The 12,822-nt window shown below is 49.2% G+C and overlaps 1 protein-coding gene across 8 annotated transcripts in view; it reads right to left on the bottom strand.

The window, feature by feature from the left end:
- Positions 1-12,822, bottom strand: part of PRPF40B (pre-mRNA processing factor 40 homolog B) — a 97,408-nt gene that overhangs the window by 23,834 nt on the left and 60,752 nt on the right. For all 8 annotated transcript variants that reach the window (XM_056562125.1, XM_056562126.1, XM_056562127.1 and 5 more), the window contains 3 exons: positions 10,102-10,193; positions 7,252-7,368; positions 7,032-7,169 (listed from right to left, as the gene is read on the bottom strand). In XM_056562125.1, the coding sequence (XP_056418100.1) occupies positions 7,032-7,169; positions 7,252-7,368; positions 10,102-10,193 (347 nt within the window). The remainder of the gene's footprint in view (positions 1-7,031; positions 7,170-7,251; positions 7,369-10,101; positions 10,194-12,822) is intronic.

Genomic DNA, 12,822 nt, shown 5'->3' with positions numbered 1-12,822 from the left:
TCCGGGGGAACCAAACAATAAAAGGGAACCGAACCACCCCTCGGACAAAAAACAACGAAACCTGTGCACAAACCATGGGTGGGGGCTGTGTCCCCAAATGGATCCTCTGAGAAAGAGATTTTATGGTTGGCATTAAAAAAATCAACTTTTCTCGGTCGGAAACCATTGGGGGACACAGAACCGTGGGACGTACCAAAGCAGTCCCGGGGTGGGAAGAAAAGCACCCAACACAGAATCAGGCAGAGGACTGAGCCACTGCCGCCTGCAACACCTTGCGACCCAAACTGGCGTCAGCGGACGCAAAAGTGTGCACTTGATAGAATTTGGTGAAAGTGTGCAAGGATGACCAGGTGGCCGCCTTACAGACTTGCAGGGCCGAAGCCCTATTGCGGAGAGCCCAAGAAGCCCCAACCGAATGCGTGGAATGTGCCGTGACTCGAAAAGGCGGGACCTTCCCTTTGCGGCGGTACGATTCAGAAATGGCAGAGCGAATCCACCATGAGATGGTCGCCTTGGAAGCCGGAAGCCCCTTGCGGCTACCCTCAGGAATCACAATGGAGTCACCGTGATGAAAAGAGGAGGTGACCAAAAGATAGATCCGGACAGCCCGAACAATGTCCAAGCTGTGTAGGGAATGCTCCTTAGCATTGGAAGGGGAAAGACAAAAGGAAGGAAGGACAATCTCTTCGTTCACATGAAAAGAGGAAACCACCTCGGGCAAAAAGGAAGGAGGTGGGCGAAAACACCACCTTGTCCTGATGAAGGAACAAAAGAGGGGAACGACAGGAAAGAGACACTAACTCAGAAACCCTCCGAGTGGAAGTAGTAGCTATGAGAAAGGCGACCTTCCACGAAAGGATGCGAAGAGAGGCATCCCGGAGGGGTTCAAACGGAGCCTCCTGCAAGGCCCCAAGTACCAGATTGAGGTCCCACGGAGGAGAGGAGGATCTGAAAAATTGCGCCTTATGGGCCACACCTTGCAGAAAGGTGCGGAAATGAGAATTAGAAGCCAACTGCCATTGAAACAGAATAGAAAGAGCCTACACTCTGAGGGACAAATGCTGGTCCAACCCTGATTGGGGAAAAGCAAGAAGGCGCAGAAAAGAAAACACAACCGGGGAAAAAGACACCACCGGAAATAAGCTTTCCAAGTGAGGTGATAAATCCTGGCGGATGAGGGCTTCCGTGCTCAAAGCATAGTCCGAATTACCCCGGATGAAAACCCCCGCGCTCAACACCGTGGTTTCAACCGCCACGCCATCAAATGCAGCGACCGTAAATTGGGGTGGCAAAGAGGACCTTGAGATAGCAGATCGGGGCAAAGTGGAAGACGATGCGGTACGTCATCGACCAGACGAATTACCTCAGAATTCCTCAGAACCCTGGGCAGGAGAGGAAGGGGCGGAAAGAGGTAAGGGAGATGGAAGGTCCACCGCCAGAGCCAGAGGGTCACGCGACTTCGCAACAAAGTGGGGAACCCTCCTGTTGTGGCGAGACGCAAAGAGATCCACGTCCGGGGTCCCCCAGAAGTCGCAGATCTATTGAAACACCTCTGGATGGAAAGACCACTCCCCCGGATCTGCCAAAGAGCGGCTGAGAAAGTCCGCCTCCCAACTGTCCACGCCTGGAATGTGGATCGCAGAGAGAGCAGGAACTCGAGCCTCGGCCCAGATCATAATTCTGGAGACTTCATCGCCGAGCGACTCTGGGTGCCTCCTTGGCGGTTGATGTACGCGACCGCCGTCGCATTGTCCAACTGAACACGGGCTGCCCAATCCTGAAGGAGACTCTCCCAGTGGAGGAGGCAAAGAAAGATGGCCTGGAGCTCCAGCAGATTGATGGAAAGACAGGTTTCCTAAGGGGACCAGCGACCCTGGACCGACAGGTCCTGAAACACACCTCCCCAGCCCTGGAGACTCACATCGGTCATGACATTCTGCCAATGGAGGTGGAGGAAGGACCTCCCCAGAAGAAGAAGGGGAGAATGGAGCCACCAAAGGAGGGACCACCGAACAGCCGGAGGTAAAAGGATCAGCCGATCCAGTGAGAACGGAGACTTGTCCCACCTGGCCAGTATGGCCAGTTGGAGAGAGCAACAATGAAACTGGACGAAGGGGACTGCTTCCATGGCAGCCACCATCCGGCCCAGGACCTCCATGCAGAAGCGAATTTGAACCAGGGAGGGGTGGCGCAGTCGACGGACACTCAACTGCAGAGAGCGCCGGGAAGGCTAAGGTGTCGAAAAGAAGACCCAAAAATATCAGAGACTGGGAAGGGGTCAGATGAGACTTCTCCCGGTTGATCACCCAGCTGAAAGAGGACAGGGTCTGAAGTGTGATCTGAAGACTCTCCAGGCTTTGGGACCGGGACAGGGCCTTGATTAAAAGGTCGTCCAGGTAGGGGAGAACTGAGATCCCCCAGCTCCGCAGAATGGCAATCACTGCAGTCATTACCTTGGTGAAGACCCTGGGAGCCGTAGCCAAGCCAAAAGGGAGCGCCACAAATTGAAAGTGGCCTGACGGAACAGCAAATCGAAGAAAACACTCTTTACGCCAGAAAAATAGGGATGTGGAGATTGGTGTCTCGGATGTCCACTGACGAAAGAAACTCGCCCTGGTCAACGGAGGCCACCACGGATCGGAGAGACTCCATTGGAGACGCAAATGGCGATTGAGTAGCTTGAGGTCCAAAATGGGATGGACAGAGCCCTCCTTCTTGGGAACAACGTAGAGGTTCGAGTAGAACCCTGAAAAACGTTCCTCTGGGGGAACTGGCACGATCACTCCCTGAGAGAGGAGTGTAAGCAAAGTGTCCTGAAAGGCCGCTGCCGAAGAAGGGGAAGGCGGAGGGCAGGATCGGAAGAAACGGTTCTTAGGGATGGATGCAAATTCTATCCAATAACCTCCCGAAATGACGTCCCTCACCCCCAGGAGTCCAAATGTCCTGGAAGAGAGACAGGCGACCTCCCACCCGGGAAGAAGAGGAAGGCTTGCGGGTACCGGACTTGGCCGAGAAGCCGCCGGAGCGGTTGTCCGACTTCCAGTAAGGACGTGCCTTGAAAAAGGGGGCTTTCAGAGACTGAGGGTGCACCTGCTTGGGAGTGCGGCCCGATGTGAATGGCCGAAAGGACCGAAAATAATTTGTCTTCTGACTGGTGGTCAGAGCGACGAGGCTTGTTCTGCGGTAGCAGAGAACTCTTACCTCCCGTAGCTTTGGAGATAATTTCATCCAGCCATTTCCCAAAGAGCCGGAGAAGGGTAACTCTGTTACTGACTTCTTCAAAGCATCAGCATCCCACGCCTTCAGCCACATGGAGTGGCGAATGGCAACCAAGTTACCTGAAGCAAAAGCCGCACAGCAAGCTGACTCCAAGACCGCTGAGCAGAGAAAGTCACCGGCTTGAGAGAGCTGACAAGCCATGTCTGCCAATTCCTCCCTGGTGAAGCTGGGAAGCCCAAACTGAAACCGACTTGGAAACCCAAGCGGAAGCAAAGGTGGGAAGCAATGAGGACCCTGTCGCTTCAAAAGTGGATTTTGCCAAATTCTCCATCTTCTTGTCCGCAGGATCCTTAAGTGATGCTGTGTCTGCAAGAGGCAGAGTAGTGGACTTGGACAGGTGGGAGACCTGAAGATCAACCGTAGGTGGCACAGTCCGCTTGGAAACTAGGTCCTGAGGAAAGGGAAACCGAGCTTGAACTTTCATGGTTCCCTGAAATCTTCTTCCCGGGTGCTTCCAGGCCATGTCCAACAAGGCGCCAAATTCTGCATGGGCACTGAAAGTCTTGGGAGTACGCCGAGAGCGGCGAAAAGAAACTTCCGGATCAGGATCTGTAGTTCTGGGGTCCTCCAGCTGAAAAGTGTCCCTGATGGCTGACACCAATCCGTCCACCATTTCGGACCTTGCAGAGTAGTCCTCATGATCCGAGGTGGAATCTGACCTGCCATCCGCTACTTCTGCTGGAGAGTGGGAACCTGCGGAGGCAGTCTTGGACTGAGGTGGGTGAGACCTAGAACGAGGGGACGGGGACCTAGCACGCCGATCCAGAGACAGACTCCTGGAGAGTGGGTGCTGCCGGTCAGCCGGGGAAGAGGAGCGAGACCTGCGGAAAGAGAGACTACCCCGGGTGTGCTCTAGAGAAGAACCAGAGGCAATTACCTTAGAGCGCTTGTGAGCGTGGTGGAATAGGGGGTCAGGGGATACGGAGCGGGATTCCCTGGGCAAATCCCACAGAGAGGACCGCTCCAAAGCAGAAGCCACTGATTTGGAGACCCTAGCCAATTCAGAAATTGACTGGGTAAGGGAAGATACCCACTCTGGAGGAGGGACGGGCCCCACACATTCCGACGGAACCTTTAGAGGTACCGAAACATCTGTATGCTTATTTTGGAGGAGGAGGAGGAGCAGGTAGATTCAGTAGAACCACCAGGAATTTTGGACTTACAGCCCACACAGGCATAGTAGGTGACCAGGGCCGTCGCCTGTCTGGGGGGGCGGGGGGTTTATCGGACATAGCTGGTAGCCTGATAGTAAAGAAAAAATTTGGAGCAATCTCACCAGGTCTGTGTCCCACTGCTGAAGCAGAAGAAGGCTGTAAAGTCGAGCTGAGGAGACCAGGAGCAGCTACGTGAAGCACTTAGCAGAGAGAAATGGGGAGGAGTTAGCAGCCCATATAGCAGGCCGCCTCCCAGGACGGCCCTTATTGGTTGAACTTGACCCCCCTATAGGCTGCTCGCATATGTGGGTGGAGCTCCGCCGCATGATAATAGATAACTCCTGGCAAAAGATAGAGTTATACGCCGGCCGGGATGTCGGCCGCGCGAGCCGGCTGAGGACGGCATCCCGAAACAAAAGTAAAACCCGCTGTCCGCACAATCACAGCTGCGGCCAGCAAACTCGCACAAGCAAGTAGTGCCGGGGGAAAGGAGGGGAGGTGAAGACCTGCCCCGCAATCCGCGGCCCCTGCACTGAAAAAAAGATAAGGTACACCTTAGAAAAAATAAAAAGGAGAGAAGTCCCCGTTCCCCAGGGAGACCCCAGAGATAAGGGGCTCCATAGGGATAGTGGTGGTGGTACAGTGGGGAAAAGAGGGGGGAGGGGGAGTGAAATACTTATCCTATACCCGCCATACTCACCTAAAGATGTCTACAGCCAGCCTTTTAGTTACCTGCATCATGTCATGCTGCAACAGACAGGACGAGCAGGGAAAATAGGGGGACCTGGACACAAGGTGCGACCCCAAGGCGCTGGCTGTTGACGGGAAAGGGTTAATGGTGCATTTTGTATTTTATGCCCTGTGCCCCTTAGCCGCATATGGGGAAACAGGTAGCGCCATGCTCCTGAACCCCCACCTAAAAACAGAAAATAAAAGGAATAAAATAACCTAACACAGGCCCTACCTTTAAAACAAAAAAAGAAGACCAGGTCTGGAGTGCTCCAGACCTGTGTTTTGCCTCCTATGACACTAAGCTAAAACTAATTAGCTCAGGGTCAGTAGGCGGGGTATATCCTGCCAGGAGGGGCCGACTTTTTGTATGCATAGTGTCAGCGCCTCCTAGTGGCAAGAGCATATACCCACGGTTCTGTGTCCCCCAATGGTTTCCGACCGAGAAACATGTGTTACTGCCATCATTTTCTGTGAGAAATACTTCATTTTCTAAAAAAATTTCAGGGGTGCCAACAGTTACGGCAATGACTGTATGTTCTCATTTCATTATAGCAGACTACACTTTATCATATGCATTTACAGGGTCCCTAGGTCCTTAGAGTTAATGTTTTCTCCCTCCTGTATTGTCTGTGTCTTAAATATTTGTACGATTTCTTTTAAATGAAAACTGTCACCAAGTTCACCCACACTAAACCCAAAACACTGGGTTATAGAGTGGGTGACCAGGAGTTTCTAAAGGGTTCACTTACTTTTGAAAGTTTTGCTGCCGCCGAGTTAGCGTTCTGTAAAGTCTTGTAATTGACCTCCTTTGTTGCGCTCTGCAGGCGGGTCCCCCCTTCTGCATATGTATTTTGAGCTACTCCATGTCCTAGGGCTGCGGAGTTATCCACTCCTCTGAATTTTTTACCCAGCTCTCACATCCTGACGACGTGAGAGCTGTGCGTTGGGAGAGCCACTCTGCGCAGCGTAACTGCACATGCGCTGGTCCCTCGCTACACCCGGAAGTCGGGAGTAGCGAGGCTTCATGAGCAGGTATTAGTTTGGTCCAGATACTCTTGGCAAAATAAAGTTTGCACAAAAGCCCTCCTCCTCCCCTTTTAACTTGAATGTAGATCTACATTTATATTATAAGGGGGGGGAGGAGGGCTTTTGTGCAAACTTTATTTTGCCAAGAGTATCTGGACCAAACTAATACCTGCTCATGAAGCCTCGTTACTCCCGACTTCTGGGTGTAACGAGGGACCGGCGCACAGCTCTCACGTCATCAGGACGTGAGAGCTGGGAAAAAATTCAGGGTGGCGGAAAACTCCACGGCACTAGGACGTGGAGTAGCACAAAATACATATGCATCGGGCACCTGCCTCCAGAACCCAAAGTAAGACTGCCGGCGGGGGACCCGCTTGCAGAGCGCAACAAAGGCGGTCAATTACAAGACTTTACAGAATGCTAACTAGGCGGCAGCAAAACTTCCAAAAGTAAGTGAACCCTTTAGAAACTCCTGGTCATCCACACTATAACCTAGTGTATTTCGTTTAGTGTGGGTGATCTTGGTGACAGTTTTCCTTTAATAAATTGTCATTATGCAGTGGTTAATATATAAATATTATTGTGACTACATAAATGTGATATGCATTTAATTATTTGGGGTATTTGGACAAATTCTATGTACATGGTATACATTATTTTGCTGTTAAAGCCCTATTACAGAAAATTTGTGGGATCTTTTACCACTAGGAGCTTAGGAGTTCACTGCATACTGTGTTTCTACATGCAAGATACCTAATAATAAAACAAAATAATAATAAAAAAAAGAAATACATCTGTAAGACCAATCCACAATTTAGATTTCACTCATAGCCCGCTTACATCATCCCAGCTGCTGTCTAATTCTAGAGGTGGAGCCGCCTGCTTTAACATGCTTTTAAATGCTGCTTCTTTCCGTCTAAACTTGCGTGCTTCTTCCTTTCCTCGCTCACGTTCCCGGGCCTCTGCTTTCTCCAGGAGCTAAAGAAAATTAAGAGTTAACTGATATAGGCGGCTCTCCATCTTGTCCCTTCAGCAGATTCCATCCCATTTTAACACTCACACTATTAAATGTTAACTTGATGTTTCCAGCATCAAGTGTAGCTGCTCGCTTATCAAAACTGATGATGTGTGCAAAGTCTTCAAATGTAGTATTCACCTCAACACTGAAGTTACGATCCTGTTTTAGGGAGAGATAAAAGAATAGATCATGGAATAGATGTAGTTACTCCAACTAAGGCTATGTTCACACAGCAACAAATGTGCAGAATGTCCACATGGAAAACACCTGCGGACATTCCGTATATTTTAATAATCTGGCAGGCGCTAGGACAGGTCGGAATTGCGCAGTTTCATACGCGGCAATGCATTTCTGATCGAAATCCACAAAAAGATTAGGCAAGTCTATTCTTTTTGCAGACACTGGAATCAGGATTTCACGGTGTGAACAGTGCAGTAGAATTCCATTGAAATCAATGTCCGTGTGTGGTGTCCCGGTACCGTATTGCATACCGTAACTTGTATGGTGGTCCCCAAAGTCAGAGTTACTACGTTCAGGTAGGGTCCCCCAGGTGGGACAGCCCCTAGTCGCCTCCTCCTTTTCTAATTTCATAATGCTATTATGTATATATTTAATAATGTGTATATTTAATATAGTGTATATTAGTCTACTTACCTTGTTAGCGTCGCAGGACCTTCGGTCATGTGACCATGTTAATTCCTCTATGGTATGTTGGAGGACCTTTGGAGGTCCTTGGGTTACATGTTTACCCATAACTCTCTGTACAGAAGATTGACAGTTGTATGGACCAGTGAGCTTAAGTCCAGCCCCTGCCCATATAAGGGAGCTGTAGCCAATTATCGCTCTCTTGGGTTGCTGCTTTCGTGGATGCCGAACTAGCAGGACGGATCTCAGCAACTTTCAAAGACAAGCTAGGCCAGAAAACCTGCCGGCCTCAGCCTAAACTAAACCGTGAGTTAAAATCTCAATCTCCGCTAAAGCTAGCGTGATTACTGGACCGAATCTAAACCCCTAAATCCAGTGGATCACTGCAACAATTATCTTCCTAAGCTCAATAGACTCACGAGGTCCCAACCACTTGTCAAGCTCTAATAGACTCTGTTATATGGACTGTTCCTGTTCATTATTGCCTAAAATCTTCAGTAAAAGTTCCGACAAGTTTCTGCAAATCTACGGTTGTGAACAATCAATTATTTACTATCTCCCTATCGCTCTTGGGAAGGGTGGCGGTAGGACAAGCATACAGAGATTAGCCCTCACCCTGGCGTCACGAATAGAAAGGGTTAACCAAGCACCCTTAGTAACCGCACAGCTACACTCCCCATATACCCTACTCCCCCAGGCTATCACACGTGCATAATACTGAAGCAGAATTCCGCACAGACATTTTGCCGTGTGAACATACCCTAAAGGTGGCTATACACCCTAGCTGTCGAATGAATGCTCATTCAGCTGCCAGCTACACCTCCCGACCCCACCATCTACATACATGCTCGATTGGGCTGAGTGTGCATGTGATTTTAATGAGGAGAAAGGAATAAGATGTTGCCAAACACCTCAAGTGAGAACAAAGGATCAGTCTTGTATAAAGGTGAATTACAACAAAAAATTTTTTTGTCTTTCACATATTTGCTAGTCTATAATTTATATTCATTTTAATTATGGAAACATTACATTTTTTCTACCAAACTAGGTGGTTTCCGTCACCAGTTAAAGGGGTTATCCACCATAAGGTAATTTTAGTGCATACCTGGCAGACAGTAATGGACATGCTTAGGAAGAATCTGCGCTTGTCTTGGGGCTAAATGGCTATGTTGTGAGATTACCATAACACTGTGGCTAGCTTTTTGTTAACTGGTATTTCCTGTTTCACTTTTCTTTTTTTGACTACAAATCCCACAATTCCATTTTCCTCCCTCCCACACATCAGCCACCCCACCCATTGCAACATAAATGAGCTGCATTCATTCAAAAGACCTGTGGTTTTCAATCAGGGTGCCTACAGCTGTTGCATTAGTTGCAGATTGATCACTCTCCCACCAAGCGATCGCTCCACCCATTGAAGCAGACAGGCTCCCTGTCATCAGCTGACTAGTGAGTCAGGTCTCGGCCGCATTGCAAGCTGGGAAAAATCTGAGACAAGAGTCATTTTGTATGCTGATAAAAATAAATATTGGAGTGAAAATCACAGAAGAATTATGAGAAAACCGTCACACACAGGTACAGACACTATATTATGAACTACACTAACTTTACAGCCCCTTTAACATTTAAACAGAACTTTACTGCCTGCACTACACTATCTTCCAGTTAAACAACCACACAGGCCCATATTTATCAATCTGCCTGAAACCGTAACTGTCTGGTTTTGCCTATAACAACCAACCACAGCTCAACTTTTATTATAACAAGCACTGGTAAAATAAAAGCTGAGCTGTGATTGGTGGTTGTGGGCAAATCAGATAGTTTTGGTTTCAGGCAGATTGATAAATCTGGGCAATAGAACTTAGTTTGTTACATAGTTACATAGTTTATAAGGTTGAAAAAAGACCAGAGTCCATCAAGTTCAACCTATATCCCTATTGTGTCCCTGCTGAGTTGATCCAGAGGAAGGCAAAAAACCCTCATACTAGAGGTAAAAATTCCTTCCCGACTCCAAATATGGCGGTCAGAATAAATCCCTGGATCAACGTTCTGTCCCTATAAATCTATTATCCATAACCTGTAATATTATTACTCTCCAGAAATGCATCCAGACCCCTTTTGAACGCTCTCACCAACATGACCACCTCCTCCAGTAGAGAATTCCACAGTCTCACTACTCTTACAGTAAAGGACCCGTCTGTGCTGGTGTAGAAACCTTCTTTCCTCTAGATATAAAGGTTTCCTCACCTTCAGAATATCTTTTATGATCTTTTTCTCATCATGGAATCGAGCCTTCAGATCCTCTACATAAAACTTAAACAAATCAAGTGGAGTAGAACCTAAAATAGAAGAGATTACATTGATAAAGGTGTTATAAAGCAGGAGGAGCCTAGAAGATTCACATAATGGGGGAGATTTATCAAAACCTGTGTAAAAGAAAAGTCACCCAGTTCCCCATAGCAACCAATCAGATCGCTTCTTTTATTTTTAACAAGGCCTCTGCAAAATGAAAGAAGCGATCTGATTGGTTGCTATGGGCAAATGGGCAACTTTTCCTCTGCACAGGTTTTGATAAATCTCCCCTATAGTTTTGTGACATATGTTGTAGAATAATTTGTCATCTATTCATATAAAGCTCTGCTTGTTCTGGGCTCAGTAGTTAAATGGGCAGTTCTACTTAGTGACAGAGTGCTCTCCTATATGCATACTTATTCACAGATCGCTGTCAAAAGAAGGGCCACCACTTGGGCCAGGCATTTAAACAAATTAATGACAAGTTCTGCTAAATCTCTTTTACACAAAATTAATCAATCTGCTCAGCTCCTCCTGCTCTATTACACGATAGCTGTAGATCGGATTGCACTTTTAATGTGGCAGGTTCCCTTTAACAATTGGACTTCATACTGATTGGCACATTAATGATACATCTATGGTAGTATAATGTTTAAAGAATAAGCACAATCAATATTATAATTTATGACAGAGATCAACTCCAGTTCATAGCGTAGATTTCAAAGTGTAGTGCACAAACAGTGAGAAAGATTCTTCAAATTTATTAAGAGGCTTGTGCCTTTTGGTAATTTTTGCATATTGTGCTCCAGTGTGCTTTCACTTAAGGCTGTCATGTGAAATGCCAGTTGTGAAAATTTCCCCATTTGTATGGCCCATTTGTCTTTAATGAACTTTAAATTACAATGGCCTCTGGTTACAATATTTTCAGCATACAATGGTCTTCCTGAACCATTGTGACCTGCCTGCTTGGACAAATACTAGTCCTGCTGTGTCCATGCGTCATCACCTATGTCATGGACACACTTCCTTGATTGACAGCTGTGGGCGCAGGGCTCAGAGCTGGAGGAAAAATCCTCCCACTGTCAGCTTGTGTCCCGCTACTGTCAGTGAGGACAAGCTGGGAGTTGCAGTTTTGCTAATGCTAGGGGAGATGTGAGCAGGCAGCATACTGAGGGAGGGGGCGGAGACCTGCACAGTGAGGCCACACCCCCTCCCTTTGAGAGGAATTCAGACTAGTGAGCTACCGTATATACTCGAGTATAGGCCGAGTTTTTCAGCACGATTTTTCGTGCTGAAAACACCCCCCTCGGCTTATACTCGAGTGAACTCCCCCACCCGCAGTGGTCTTCAACCTGCGGACCTCCAGAGGTTTCAAAACTACAACTCCCAGCAAGCCCGGGCAGCCATCGGCTGTCCGGGCTTGCTGGGAGTTGTAGTTTTGAAACCTCCGGAGGTCCGCAGGTTGAAGACCACTGCGGCCTTCAACATCATCCAGCCCCCTCTCACCCCCTTTAGTTCTGAGTACTCACCTCCGCTCGGCGCTGGTCCGGTCCTGCAGGGCTGTCCGGTAAGGAGGTGGTCCGGTGAGGAGGTGGTCCGGGCTGCTATCTTCACCGGGGAGGCCTCTTCTAAGCGCTTCGGGCCCGGCCTCAGAATAGTCACGTTGCCTTGACAACGACGCAGATACGTCGTTGTCTAGGCAACGGCTCTATTCCGGGCCGGAAGCGCGGAGAAGAGGCGCCCCCGGTGAAGATAGCAGCCCGGACCACCTCCTCACCGGACCACCTCCTTACCGGACAGCCCTGCAGGACCGGACCAGCGCCGAGCGGAGGTGAGTACTGTACAGAACTAAAGGGGGTGAGAGGGGGCTGGATGATGTTGAAGGCCGCAGTGGTCTTCAACCTGCGGACCTCCGGAGGTTTCAAAACTACAACTCCCAGCAAGCCCGGACAGCCGATGGCTGCCCGGGCTTGCTGGGAGTTGTAGTTTTGAAACCTCTGGAGGTCCGCATGTTGAAGGCCGCAGTGGTCTTCAACCTGCGGACCTCCGGAGGTTTCAAAACTACAACTCCCAGCAAGCCCGGACAGCCGATGGCTGCCCGGGCTTGCTGGGAGTTGTAGTTTTGAAACCTCTGGAGGTCCGCATGTTGAAGGCCGCAGTGGTCTTCAACCTGCGGACCTCCGGAGGTTTCAAAACTACAACTCCCAGCAAGCCCGGACAGCCGATGGCTGCCCGGGCTTGCTGGGAGTTGTAGTTTTGAAACCTCTGGAGGTCCGCATGTTGAAGGCCGCAGTGGTCTTCAACCTGCGGACCTCCGGAGGTTTCAAAACTACAACTCCCAGCAAGCCCGGACAGCCGATGGCTGCCCGGGCTTGCTGGGAGTTGTAGTTTTGAAACCTCTGGAGGTCCGCAGGTTGAAGACCACTGAGGGCGAATGATGAGAAGAGGATGATGAAGGGGGGTGGGGATGATGAAGGGGGGGGGGGGGTGTGGGATGATTACAAGGGGATGATGAAGGGGGGATGTGTGGGATGATAAGGGGATGTGTGGGATGATGACAAGGGAATGATGAAGGGGGGATGTGTGGGATAAGGGGATGTGTGGGATAAGGGGATGTGTGGGATGATGACAAGGGGATGATGAAGGGGGGATGTGTGGGATAAGGGGATGTGTGGG

This window comes from Hyla sarda, chromosome 2 (assembly GCF_029499605.1).
Source record: "Hyla sarda isolate aHylSar1 chromosome 2, aHylSar1.hap1, whole genome shotgun sequence".
NCBI classification, from domain to species: Eukaryota; Metazoa; Chordata; class Amphibia; order Anura; family Hylidae; genus Hyla; species Hyla sarda.
Note: the sequence above shows the minus strand (reverse complement) of the source record. Positions and strands in the feature narration are given on the sequence as shown.